Genomic DNA, 13,357 nt, shown 5'->3' with positions numbered 1-13,357 from the left:
AAGTGGGTTAATGGGTGAAAAGAACATGCCTTTTCCAGAAAAGTGGAACTTTACACGTAAGTTTCTTTTCAGATTTGTTCCTTCTCTTTTCTTTTTTTTTTTTGTGAAGAACCTGCAATCTCGTGACTGTTTTTCTTTTTCTCTTTTTTTTTTAGCAACCATGAAAGCTGTTGAGGAGATTCCGAACATCCGTAGTTGGGTAGAAACATTGTTAACCGTTGCTCCTATGGAAGAAAGGTCCTGGAAGTACCTTTCTAATAGGTTTGGTTGGAAAGTGAACACTCATGGTATCTTTCTCTTCTACTTTCTAACTTACTTCCATAAAAAAAATTACTAACTCCTCTCTTTACTAGGATTTCCCATTCGAGGTGTGAGTGCCGCATCTATTGCCGCTTCGAGACTCTCTCTATCGGTGGCTCAAGAGATGATCTTGAGTTCCTCATCAATAAAAAAAGTTGATAGAGCACACAGTTCCGAGGGTGAAGAGGAATGGGATAAAGTCTTGTTAGTTTGTAAGCCCCGAGCTAGGAGACGTGTCATTTCGGATGACGAAGCTACTCCTCCTCCCAGTTCTGTTCCCATGCACGAGCCCAAAGGTGCTACCTTAGTGAGCTCTGATGAAGAGATGCCTGCTGTACCCCGTGACTCTACTGAACAACTCTTTTCTCGTGGGTTTGATAATGAAGACTTCGGCTTTGTTTCTGAGGAAACGCCTCTTGCCTCTTTTTCTGTATTTGTTCCAGTTGATCCTTAGTTCCCCGCACCTGTCGCTGCTACCACTGCTTCGCCCGTGGCTATTTTGACTCCCTCAACTGCCCCTACTGTTACAACTTCTCATGTTGAAGTTGGTTCTTCCAGTAATAGTAGGGTAATGAAAAGAGTTACCATCGAGGTTCCTGAGGATGGTAATCTTCTAAAGAAATCGGGCCAAGCTGATGTATGGCTGAAACCATTGATTGGCCCAGTTGAGAAGTCCAAATTGGAAAACCACAGTTCTTTAACGTGGATGAATGATATTGTACATTCATCTTTAAAGGTATAAGCCTTAGCTTTTTATTTTGCATGTGATTTCTTTTTCATCTATATTTGACAATCACATGTTCCTTTTCATTGTGTAGATCAACCTGATTGGTACGGAGATGATGAAGAGAATCGTCCATACTGAGCAGTTAATGAATGACTATCGCACCGAAGCGGACAACTGAAAGAAACAGTTCGAAGGTCTTCAACTTGAGAAAGAAGTCTTAGAGGAAAACAAAGTGTACCTTGGAGCAGCAGGTGAAGATAACGTCAGTAGATTTGGCAGTTGAGAAAGCCTTATCTAGTCAAGCGGGCAAAGATAAAGACCTTCTCGAGTCTTCATTTGCTGAGAAGCTTTCCAAAGCCACTGAAGAAATTAGGAGCTTGAAGGAACTACTGAACCAAAAAGAAGTTTACGCTAGGGATCTTGTTCAAACGCTCACCCAAACTCAAGAAGATCTCTGTGCGTCTTCTAACCAAGTTCAGTTCTTAGAGAGATCACACGCCCCTTTACAAACTTCTTATGATGCTGCTTTGATTGAAAAAGAAGAGTTGGAGGCTGAAATTGAGCAATGGGAAAGGGATTACGAGGCCCTTGAGTATAAATCAACTCTTGATGTAAGCTGGGCTTTCTTGAACATGCGCCTTGAGACTTTGATGGAGGCTAACCAGGAAGGTTTTGACTTGACTGCTGAGATTGCAAAAACTAAGGAAACCATTGAAAAAACTCAGCAGAGTCTAAACTTTTCCTCACCTGAGGTCGGCATTCCCGAGGATGATGAACTTACTCCTGGTGAAGTTAGTTTTCAAATCTCTCCTGCTCAAGTCGAACCTTCTGCTGCTGTTGATGATGCCATCTTGACTTCTCCCGCTGCTGATAGTACTACTTTAGAATCTGCCCCATAGTAAACTTGTGTTTGGAAAGTTTATTGTATTTTTTTTTATTTTTTTTATTTGTGGAATAGTTGGCAAGTTTTACCCCTAATCCATTTTGGGGTTTAATATCAAATACTTTGGTTTGAACAAAGTTTATACTTAGTTTTAACCGGGTTTATATAATATTTCATTTTGAGTTTCTGTTCTACTCTTATAATATTTCATTTTGAGTTTCTGTTCTACTCTTTTATTATGTATTTAAAAATGTTTCAATACTCCGTGACTTTTTGAACAGGCACGAATTATAAAAGAGGGCCCTTTTATAAACGACACTTAATGAAGAAGACGTCTCAACTTCATAATGGTGTAAACATGAGAAAGAAGAAATAGGAACACACACATTTCTTTGAATAACTTTGAGGAAGTTTTGTATCATTCGAACTTTCAAATTGTATAATACTTTACATGTATTCAAGTATCATCTATAACTCTTTCATAACTGTTTTCTTTACAACAAATTTTACAAAATTCAAGGGTATATCTTGCAACCCATGACTAAATATTACATTTAACCTAAACACTTGTAAGATTTTGAAATTTACATCCACGAGTGTATTCTTCATAGGTTTTTGAATCAGGCTTGCGTTTTTGGCTCTTGACTTTGCTCTTAACTTTCGATTTGTTGGGTAGACCATAGGTTTGACTTGAATTCTGACTTTTTCAGTCTTCTTTGCCTTCTTTATATATATATATATATATATATATATATATATATATATATATATATATATATATATATAGTCCCCCAAGTGTTTGAGCTTTGAAGTATGTAATCTCGAGCACTTGATTATTCCTTCCATGTGGTCCATTTCCTGAAAAGGAAAAACATACGGGACTCGGAGGTATATATAATTTAGATGATGACTGCTTAACCCTTTATATTTCCATCAGAAAGGTTGCAACCCTAGACCGAGAATAATGTTGCTTTCACTTGTCCTTCAAGTCTAATATCATCATTTGGTATGGGCTAGCTTTTTGCCTATCATCTAAAATTGTTAGTATAATTTTAACTGTACAAAACAAAAATCATAAGTGAACGATACCTGACCGTGGGTAAAACCTTGTCATCCATAGTTTCTAACTCGTAGGCACCTTTTCCAGCGATACCTCGAACTTTATAGGGTCCTTCCCAATTTGGATTTAACTTTCCTGCTCCGGTTGTTTTTGTTGATTGGAAAACCTTTTTAAGAACGGAGTCTCCAATTTTGAAGTACCTGAGGTGAGCCTTTCTGTTGTAGTATCGTTCTATGATTTACTTTTGTGCTGCCATCCGTATTAAAGCTGATTCTCTTCTTTGTTCGAGTAAGTCCGAGTTTGTTCTTAATTCCTCATCATTCGACTCTTCGGTTACCAATGTGAATCTCGAGCTTGGTTCTCCTATTTCAACCGGGATTAAAGCTTTTGAACCGTACACAAGCGAAAATGGAGTTTCTCTCGTGGTTGTTTTTGTTGTGGTTCTATAAGCTCATAACACTCCTGGTAATTCTTCAGACCAATTCCCTTTCGATTTTTCTAGTCTCTTCTTCAAATTATTGATGATAATCTTATTTGTTGACTCAGCTTGTCCATTTGCCACAGGATGGTAAGGTGAAAAGGTTATTCATTTGATTTGCCAACTTTGAAAGAACTCCGTGATTTTCGAGCCTATAAATTGCTGGCCATTATCATATACGATTTCTTTTGGAACTCCAAACCGGCATATAATGTTTCGCCAAATGAAGTCTTTCACCTCCTTTTCTCGTACCTGTTTGAAAGTTTCTGCCTCTACCCATTTTGAAAAGTAATCTGTTAATACTAATAAGAACCGTACCTTTCCTTTAGCTTGTGGTAAAGGCCCTACTATATCCATTCCCCATTTCATAAATGGCCATGGGGAAATAACTGTATGTAATAACTCTACAGGTCGATGCATATTGTTGACATATCGTTGACACTTATCACATTTGGCTACAAAATGTTCCGCATCTTTTTCCATTTAAGGCCAGTAGTATGCTGCCCTGATGAGTGTTTTAACTAAAGATCTTCCACCTGCGTGATTTCTGCAATGTCCTTCATGTACTTCCCTCATCACGTACTCCATTTGATTGGGTCCAAGGCACCTTGCTAAAGGACCACCAAACATTTTTCGATATAAATTATCTCGAATTAGGCAGTAACGAGCAGCTTTTCATCGAAGCACTTGAGATTCTTTCTTGCCTTCAGGTACGATCCCGTACTGCAAAAAATTAACAATCTCGTTACTCCAATCCCAGGTTAAATTGTTAAAGCTTACCTCATGTTTATCCTGGTCAAGTGCTGAATGAAATAAATGTATTACAATAGCATTTTTTTCACTCGTTACTTCTGCAACTGAAGCAAGGTTAGCCAACGCGTCTGCTTCTGTGTTTTCTTCCTTGGGTATTTTAATGATCTTCTATGATTGGAATTGCCTGACCAGTTCTCGTGCCTTTTCCAAGTATTGTTGTATGCGTGGCTCTCTAGCAGTATAAGTCCCCTGCATCTGATTGACGACCAGTTGAGAGTCACTTTTAATCATGATTTGCTCTATAGAGAGTTCTCGTGCTAGTTCCAAACCTGCAATTACAGCTTCATACTCTGCTTCATTGTTAGTAATAGGATAACATTTAATTGCTTGTCTTATACTTTCACCTGAGGGTGGGATTATGACAATACCCAAACCGGCTCCTTTGACATTTGAATATCCATCAGTAAATAAAGTCCACGTACCTGGATTAGCTCTAGTAAAAATTTGTAATTCCTTTTCTACTTCAGGAATTATTTTTGTATTAAAATCTGCGACGAAATCTGCTAGAACTTGAGACTTTACTGTTGTTCTAGGTTGATAAATAATGTCATATTCACTTAGTTCTATTGCCCATTTGTCTAGTCTGCCTGACAATTCTTGTTTATGCAAAATACTCCTTAATGGATATGCAGTTGCTACGGAGATAGGATTGCATTGAAAATATGGTCTCAATTTCCTAGCTGCCATGACTAATGCTAAAGCTAGTTTCTCTAGACGAGGATATCTAGTTTCAGCATCTAATAAAGATTTACTAACATAATAAATAGGAGATTGTTTACCTTTGTCCTCCCTTACTAAAACTGCACTTACAGCTACTTCTGCAACTGCAAGATATACAAATAGTCTTTCTCCATCCCTTGGTTTAGACAGTAGGGGAGGATTTGTTAAGTATGCCTTCAAATCTTTGAGGGCTTGTCGGTATTCCTCAGTCCATTCAAACTGATTTTGCTTCTTCAAAACTGAAAAGAATTTAAAGCTTTTCTTTGAAGATCTTAAAATGAATCTTCCCAGAGATGCAATCCTACCTGTCAATCTTTGTACTTCTTTTTTGCTTGTGAGTATATCAGGTATTTCTTCAATAGCTTTAATCTATGCAGGATTTACTTCAATTCCTCTATTAGATACGAGAAAGCCTAGAAACTTACCTGAAGCTATGCCAAAAGCGCACTTTTCTGGGTTCAGTTTCATATTATATCTGCGGAGGATCTCGAAGGTAGTTGAAAGATGTTGAAAGTGACCTTCCGCTTGTGTAGATTTGACCAACATATCATCAATGTACACTTCCATTGTCTTCCCCAGGTGTTCTTGGAACATCTTGGTCACCAACATTTTAAACGTGGCTCCAGCATTTTTCAAGTCAAAAGGCATGACCTTATAACAATAAGTCCCCCTGTTTGTAATAAATGAAGTTTTTTCTTCGTCTAAGGGGACCATTTTTATTTGATTATAACCAGAATACACATCTAGAAAGCTTAATAATTCGTGGCCTGCGGTAGCATCAATCAATTGATCTATATGCGGTAACGGGAATGAATCCTTCGGGCATGCTTTATTTAAGTCAGTGTAATCCACACAAACTCTCCATTTACCGTTCTTTTTCGGAACAACCACAGTATTAGCTAGACAATTAGGAGATTTTACCTCGCGTATTGAATCGATCTTTAAGAGTTTCTGCACCTCTTCATCGATCACTTGATTTTTGAATGATCCTTGCTTCCTCTTCTTTTGTTTGACAGGTATGAATGATGGATCTTCATTTAATTTATGAGTCATCACCTCCGGAGGTATATCTGTCATATCTGAATGGGACCATGCAAAACAATCCACGTTATCTTTTAAATATTCAATTAACTTACCTCTCCTATCTGGGTTTAACCTTTCTCCGATATGAATTCTTTGATTTGGCCATTGTTCGAATAGTGGAATAGCTTCAAGCTCCTCAATCGTTGTTTTAATGTTTTCATTATCCTCTGGCTCTTAAATTACATCTGGTCTGGAAACCACGTATGTTTGTTTTGACACAATATCTGTTGAAATTTGATTTGCCGCATCTTTCTCACTTGCCCGCATCTTTTTGATTTGCACTCGTATCTTTTTGACTTGGCTGTATCACCAAAGTGATGTTCCTTGAAGTTTGTTGATCTCCTCGAATCTGTTGAATTCCCCATTTTGAAGGGAATTTGATAACCTGATGTAATATGGATGGCACAACATCCATATCATAAATCCACGGCATCCCAAGAATCACATTATAGGCCATATCCGTGTCTATCACTTGAAATTTTGTTTCTTTGATGACCCCCTCTGCGTATGTGCTTAGTTCAATCTCGCCATTTGTAATAACGGTTGAGTTATCAAACCCAGATAAGGAACGTGCTTTTGGAACTACACAATCACCCATCGGCATATCGTTCACCACTCATAATTAAATGATATTCACAGAGCTACCTGGGTCAATCAAAACCCATTTTACATTAGTATCATGTATAAGTAAAGATATTACCAGTGCATCATTGTGAGGAATCATTAACCCATCGGCATCTGCATCATCAAAGGTTATGTTGTCGTCTTCCAGAGTTTGGCGAGTTCGCTTCCCATGAGTTATTGTGAACTTTGTTGTTTTTCTCAAAGCTATATAGGTTACGCCGTTGACTTCTTCTCCACCATTTATCACATTTACTGTTCTCTTTGGAGATGGAGGTTTTGGAGACTCTTGCCTATTTTTCATGTAAGCTTGTTTGCCTTTCTCGCTGAACAATTCCGTCAGATAGCCCTACTTCAATAAATGTTCTACCTCACCTTGTAATAATCTGCAGTCTGATGTTCTATGGTCGTGGTCATTATGGAACTTGCACCAAAAGTATGGGTTTCTTCTATTTGGATTTGATCTCATCTCTTTAGGCGATCATACCTTATCCCCCATGCTTCTTAAAATAGCGACCAACTCGGAGGTACTTACGTTAAAATTATAGTCCCCAATCCTTGCGTTTGTATTAGCATCCCTGTTGCGTTCACCTCGATCTTTGCTGAATCTCGACGATGACGAACCTGAATCTCAATTTGCGAACCTGTGATCAGCCTGCACTTTTTCGAATTTGGAATGATCTTCTCGCCCCGAAGGTCCCATATAAGGCTCGTACCTATTCTTACTGGACCTCTTCTCAGATTCTGACTGCCTCAAACCTATTTTTTCTTCAACCCTTGACTGAGCTACGATATCTTCTTCGATTCGTAATTTGGTACTGTACCTATTATAGACATCATTCCATGTCGTGGAAGGGAATTCTTGTAGGCTCTCTTTAAGCCTCCTCGTAGCTTCTGAACTTTTCTCGTTTAAATTGCTTGCAAATGCCATGGCTTCCCAATTGTCAGCTACTCTTGGTAGCAACATTCTCACTTTGGAATCTGTCTACGAATTCTCGAAGCAATTCTGTATCTCCTTGCTTTACTTTGAATATATCTTCCATTCTCTTTTCAACTTTTTGTGCACCCGAGTGTGCTTTTATAAATAGATCTGCAATCTCAGCAAAAGAATCAATAGAATTTTCAGGTAAAAGAGAGTACCATGTTAACGCTCCTTTAGTAAGTGTTTCCCCAAACATTTTGACCAGCACAGATTCAATCTCCTGCTTGGTTAAATCATTGCCTTTTACTCCCGTGGTGAATGCAGTAACGTGGTCACGTGGATCGGTCGTTCCATCGTATTTCGGGATGTCAGGCATTTTGAACTTTTTGGGAATTGGTAATGGAGCTGCGCTTGGTTTCCATGGTTGTTGTGAATATTTGTCGAAATCAACTCCTTTGATCACAGGTGGTACGCCGGGTATTTGCTCAATATGGTCGTTTTGTTCTTTCACCTGTTTCTGTAAGGTTAGTATTAAAGTTTGTAAATCAGAATTATTAGGCGTACCTGGTCTCCCATCACGTGACTCGTTGGGAGTTCCTCCGCTTCCAGAATTAGCCAACCCTGATCGTGGAATTTCCACAGTTGCAGTACTGTTTGGTGGAGGTGTGGGTGGACAGTTTGTAATCCCCTCACGAAAGCCTGGAGAGCATCATTCACGTACTCAACAATTAACTGCTTCGCTGCATCCTGCTTGACAGTTTGTTCATTTTCATGTTGTTCATTGTTATGAGTAGTAGATCTTTCTGGTGATGCTTCTCTTGAATTGCGTAGGCTTCCTTGAGGTGATGGAACTGGGGTTCCTTCCACCTGATGGTTGTTGTAATTGACATTCGACATGATTCAGTTGAGAGAGAGTGATTTGGAAAGTAAGAGAAGATTATCAGATTCCCGGTAACAGAACCAATTTGTTTAACCAAAGAATTTGATTCTCAGTAAAAGCATATTTTTAAAAGTACTCGAGTTACTGATAATCAAGAAATTCAATATTCTCTCAGAAATAAGAAAGGAAATTAGAATAAGAAATGACAAAATAATCGATTGAGAGCACAAGAAAGTAGTTATATTCCAATAATAATTAGAGCCTGTCTTTACAAGTGAAATTCTCTTCCCTTATATAGGGATTTACAAATATAATGTTTCTTTCCTTTTATGACCGAATCATTATGAGAATTAATGACATTAATGAAACGTTATAATTGGCAACCGTAATTGTTCATGAAAATTCTGTAACGGTTCTGATTCTTCTTCCACATTAATTAGAGGTTCATGAATCTTCCCTCTTTGCTGTCTTGATTCATCCTGCCTGTGTTTCTTCACTGAGTAATTTAGGCTTGAGCAACCGTACCCTTTCGTCTCGTGAGTGATTTGTTCGTACCTGCTGTAAATTGTGAATCTTTTATTGCGACACTCCAGTTGTCATCTTCTTAGTGATCCATGTATCTTTGCCTGTCATCCTCGTATAATTCCACGTGTAACATTTATTTTGTACCAATACAACGATTACCTCTCTTTCTTGCAAATTTCTTCCATTACCCTATTTTGATTTTTTTATTCGTAGAAAGAAAGAAAAAAATTTGTATCAGTGTATGCACAGAAAGAGAACGAAACGGAAAAAGAGAGACATGAAATTGATCATCTGATCTATCTTAACTTCATTATCCCAGAGGTATAAACTCAAAAAATAAAGCTCGTTTTGAAGTAGTGTGAGTGCAACTAATTTTATAGTCCTGCTGCAATTAAATTACAGTTGATAAAGTTATAAGAATTAATGGGAAAGGATTGTGGTAACACATATAGGGAAAATAAATGAGTAGTTACTCCAAAATGTCTGAAACGGAACAAATAGTAATAATGAGTAATATTTGCACAGAAGAAACGTTAAGAAAGAAGGATAATGAAAGTATATAGGTAAAATCGGTTCACATAAAATACTCGAATGATAGAGTGACACGTGGAACCGGGGACAGACGGAAGTCGAAGTGACTGGAAACCAAGACCGAGGACAACAACTTCGGTTGCCATCGGGTAGATCCCGAAGGGAACATTGTTAATAAGGGCAAACGAATATTTGCCACCAGATAATATTCAATGAAGAATATTCCTCAATATTAAATACACGCCCGTTACAGAGAATTTTGGCATTCATTACTTGCCATTACATATTCATCAATGGTCCCCATTATTATCATTTAAGAGGGGTTTGATCTTAGGACCTTGTTCCCTAGGTTCAGTTATAAATAGTGACTTCAACAACCATTGTAAGGGAGGAAAATTCTAACAAACTTATGCTACACATTATTCCAAGCTAAGTAATACTTTATTTTCTGTCTAACGATATTCTTATTGCTGCCTTCGGAAGCCTTGCTCCCGGAACTAAGTTGTCTACTACTTTATCTCGATTTATATGTTAAGTCTTGCAATTTATTTAATTTATTTATCATTTTGGATCAAATCGATTCGCTTGTCTATAAAATACGCTATAAATTCAACTGTACTATTTTATGGGTAAACAGTTTGGCGCCCACCGTGGGGCTTAGATAGTTGCGTAATTGAGTTGATCCTTACGTCTATTACTAATCTGTTTGATTCTTTGTTTCTTAGCAAAAATCATAAAAGATGGTAGATAATGTGCCGCATCGCGCACAATGTTGAGGCACAGGAAAATCCGCCTCAACACGAGGATTCGATCAGCGACACCCGCAACGAGGAGGGCATAGCCATGCCGGTTCATGGCGGGTGGTACCCCGACACGTACTAGAGGCGACTCCTGATGACACTAAAGACGAGCACGTTGTGGAAACAGTGAGGATTCTGAGAGAACAACAAAAGGCTAACATGGGACATCTCTCAGGGCAAGACCAGGCCATGACAGAATTAAGGCAAGCCTTGTCGGGTGATTCCAATAACGCGAATGGAAGTGGTCCAGTTCTTCCCGGTGCTCCTATAAATCAAACAGTGCCTCGAGGGGTGAGGTCGGCTTCGACGGGGCCAGGGGGATCGGCAGCGGATCTGGTAACAAAAACAGTAATGATCCTTTCAAAATCGAGCTCATGAAGTTTATGAGGGGAATAAATGCTCGCATGGACCAAATTCCGGGTGCTCCACTAGTGCTGACGGGCCTGGACTAAAATAAATACACCCATTTGTCGTACAATACTAGTGCAGCGCCATAGTTGATTCCAAAGAGGTTCAAAATGCCGGACGTACCAAAATATGATGGGACTTTGGATCCTCAGGAGCATATCACCACCTATACGACAGTGGTGAAAGGAAAAGACTTGGCTCCACACAAGATTGAGTCGGTCCTGCTTAAGAAGTTCGGAGAAACCCTCACGATGGGGGCCCTGACATGGTACTCACTTTTACTCGAGCACTCAATAGATTCCTTTGAAATGCTCACAGATTATTTCATTAAAGCCCATGCCAGGGACAGGAAGGTACATGCCCGAAAGGCAGACATATTCAGAATTGCGCAAGGAGAGTCAGAATTGCTGCATGAGTTCGTGACCAGGTTTCAAAAAGAAAGGATGATGCTACCGGCTGTGAGATGAATGTGCATCTGAGGCATTTAATAAAGGGCTGAACCTGAGGAGCTCCGATGCCTCCCAGAAACTGAAAGAAAACCTGCTTGAGTTCCAGACAACTACATGGACAGATGTCCATAACCGTTACAAATCAAAGATAAGAATAGAAGATGATCAGCTCGGGTTCCCGGCATCAAATAAGGGTCGGGATTGAGAAAAGAACAAGGATAAATGGAAGGATGATTTTGATGCAGATCGGCGATCTTCTAAGGGCCGGTCTTTGCCCTACGAAAGGGCCGAATGATGCGGCAGAGGGTTCTGATCAGCGGATAGGTTCGCTCTTGATAGAAGAACTGACCGTGACCAGAATAGCAAATCATTACAAGGTAAAGAGGTATCAGCTTCCATGGATTCCACCTATCCCAGGCTGTCCGAGTATAATTTCAACGTCAGCGTAATGGAGCTGGTATCGGCGATGAGGAACATCAAGGAAGTGCGGTTCCCGAGGCCAATGAGATCTGATCCCAGCCAAAGGGATTTTAATATATGGTGCGAGTACCATAGAACTAACGGTCACCGGACTAGGGACTGCCGACATCTTCTCGGGGAGGTGGCGATGTTGTTGAAAAATGTCCATCTCCGGGATAAAAATAATTATGGCCGCAACTGGGATAACGCAGAGCCCTCAAATATAGGTGAAGACCCTCCCCGACAAACCATCAACATGATTTTTGGGGGAAATGATATCAACGGTCTGACCTTCTCGGAAGCAAAAAAGACAAAGGTGTCAGTGACTCATAGTAAGAGACCCCGGGAAGTCGCCGAGGATGACATCACATTCACAGAAGAGGATGCCGATGGACTTTTACTACCACACAACGATGCCTTGGTAATCTCTCTTAATGTTTTAGATTTTAAAATTAAGCGTGTTTTTGTGGACCCAGGAAGTTCAGCCAATATCATTCAATGGAGAGTGTTGGAGCAAGCCAAGCTAATCGGAAGCAACATTTCGGCCACAAAGCTCCTCACCGGGTTTAACTTGGAAGTGTGACGACCCTAGGAGAGATCCTGCTTTCCACGAACGCCGAAGGGTTCATGAAGACTACCTTGTTTGAAGTAGTAGATGGCGACATGGTCTACAACATAATTCTTGGCAGACCATGGCTATACGAGATGAAGGTCGTGCCATCAACGTATCACCAACTGATGAAATTCCTAACTCCAGAGGGAATCAAACAAATAAGAGGAGGTCAACTGGAGGCAAGGGAAATTAACGCGGTCTCGATTTCCTGTAGTAAAGGGAAGGAACATGCGGCATAGCAATTTTAGGAACCGACGCCTACTCCCGAATCTAACGAAGATGACAAATAGGGGGAGTCGTTGGAATCCTACCAGGTACCAAGGTATTTCTAGGTACTGGAAGAAACGGACGCAACCAAATCCACAGCGGAATAACTCGAACAAGTGGCATTATTGGAGAAATTCCTTGAGAGGAAGTTCCACTTGGGGACATGATTAAATCCCGAGCTCAGGTCAGGATTTATAGAATTTCTTAAAACCAATGTTGATTGTTTCGCATGGTTGCATGCGGATATAATAGGTATCCAGCTATAGGTGGTCATGCACAAGTTAAGCCCGGACCCCATCATCCCTCCCGTAAGGCAAAAGAAGCGCCCAATCGTCAAGGTCAAAAATGAGGTTTGTCAGAGAAGAGGTAACTTGATAGCTCGATATCAGTTCAATCTGGGAGGTAAAGTATCCCGACTGGCTAGCAAACGTAGTAGTAGTAGTTCCAAAAAAGAATAATAAATTTTGCATGTGCATAGATTATAAGGATCTGAATAAGGCATTCCCAAAAGATTCATTCCCATTGCCAAACATTGATGAAATGATTGATGCAATGGCTGGACACAAGTTGATGAGTTTCGTCGATGCCTATTTTAGGTACAACCAAATCAAGATGAACCCGGAGGATCAAGAAAAAACTTCGTTTATAACGAACTTTGTCACATATTGCTACAATGTGATGCCCTTCGGGCTTAAGAACACCGGAGCCACTTATCAAAGGCTCGTGAACAAAATGTTCGAAAAGCAAATAGGGAAAACAATGGAAGTTTACATAGATGATATGCTGGTTAAGTCTTTGAATGTAGGTGACCATCTAAA

At 39.7% G+C, this 13,357-nt stretch overlaps 1 protein-coding gene across 1 annotated transcript; it reads left to right on the top strand.

Moving 5' to 3' along the window:
- The first annotated feature begins 11,648 nt into the window (after positions 1-11,648).
- On the top strand, positions 11,649-12,242 carry LOC142177147 (uncharacterized). Its single transcript, XM_075245614.1, has one exon. It carries the CDS (start codon positions 11,649-11,651, stop codon positions 12,240-12,242), a length of 594 nt encoding a protein of 197 aa, XP_075101715.1.
- The last annotated feature ends 1,115 nt before the right edge of the window (positions 12,243-13,357 follow it).

This window comes from Nicotiana tabacum, chromosome 23 (genome assembly GCF_000715075.1).
Source record: "Nicotiana tabacum cultivar K326 chromosome 23, ASM71507v2, whole genome shotgun sequence".
NCBI lineage: Eukaryota > Viridiplantae > Streptophyta > Magnoliopsida > Solanales > Solanaceae > Nicotiana > Nicotiana tabacum.
This window is presented reverse-complemented; position numbering and strand designations above follow the sequence as displayed.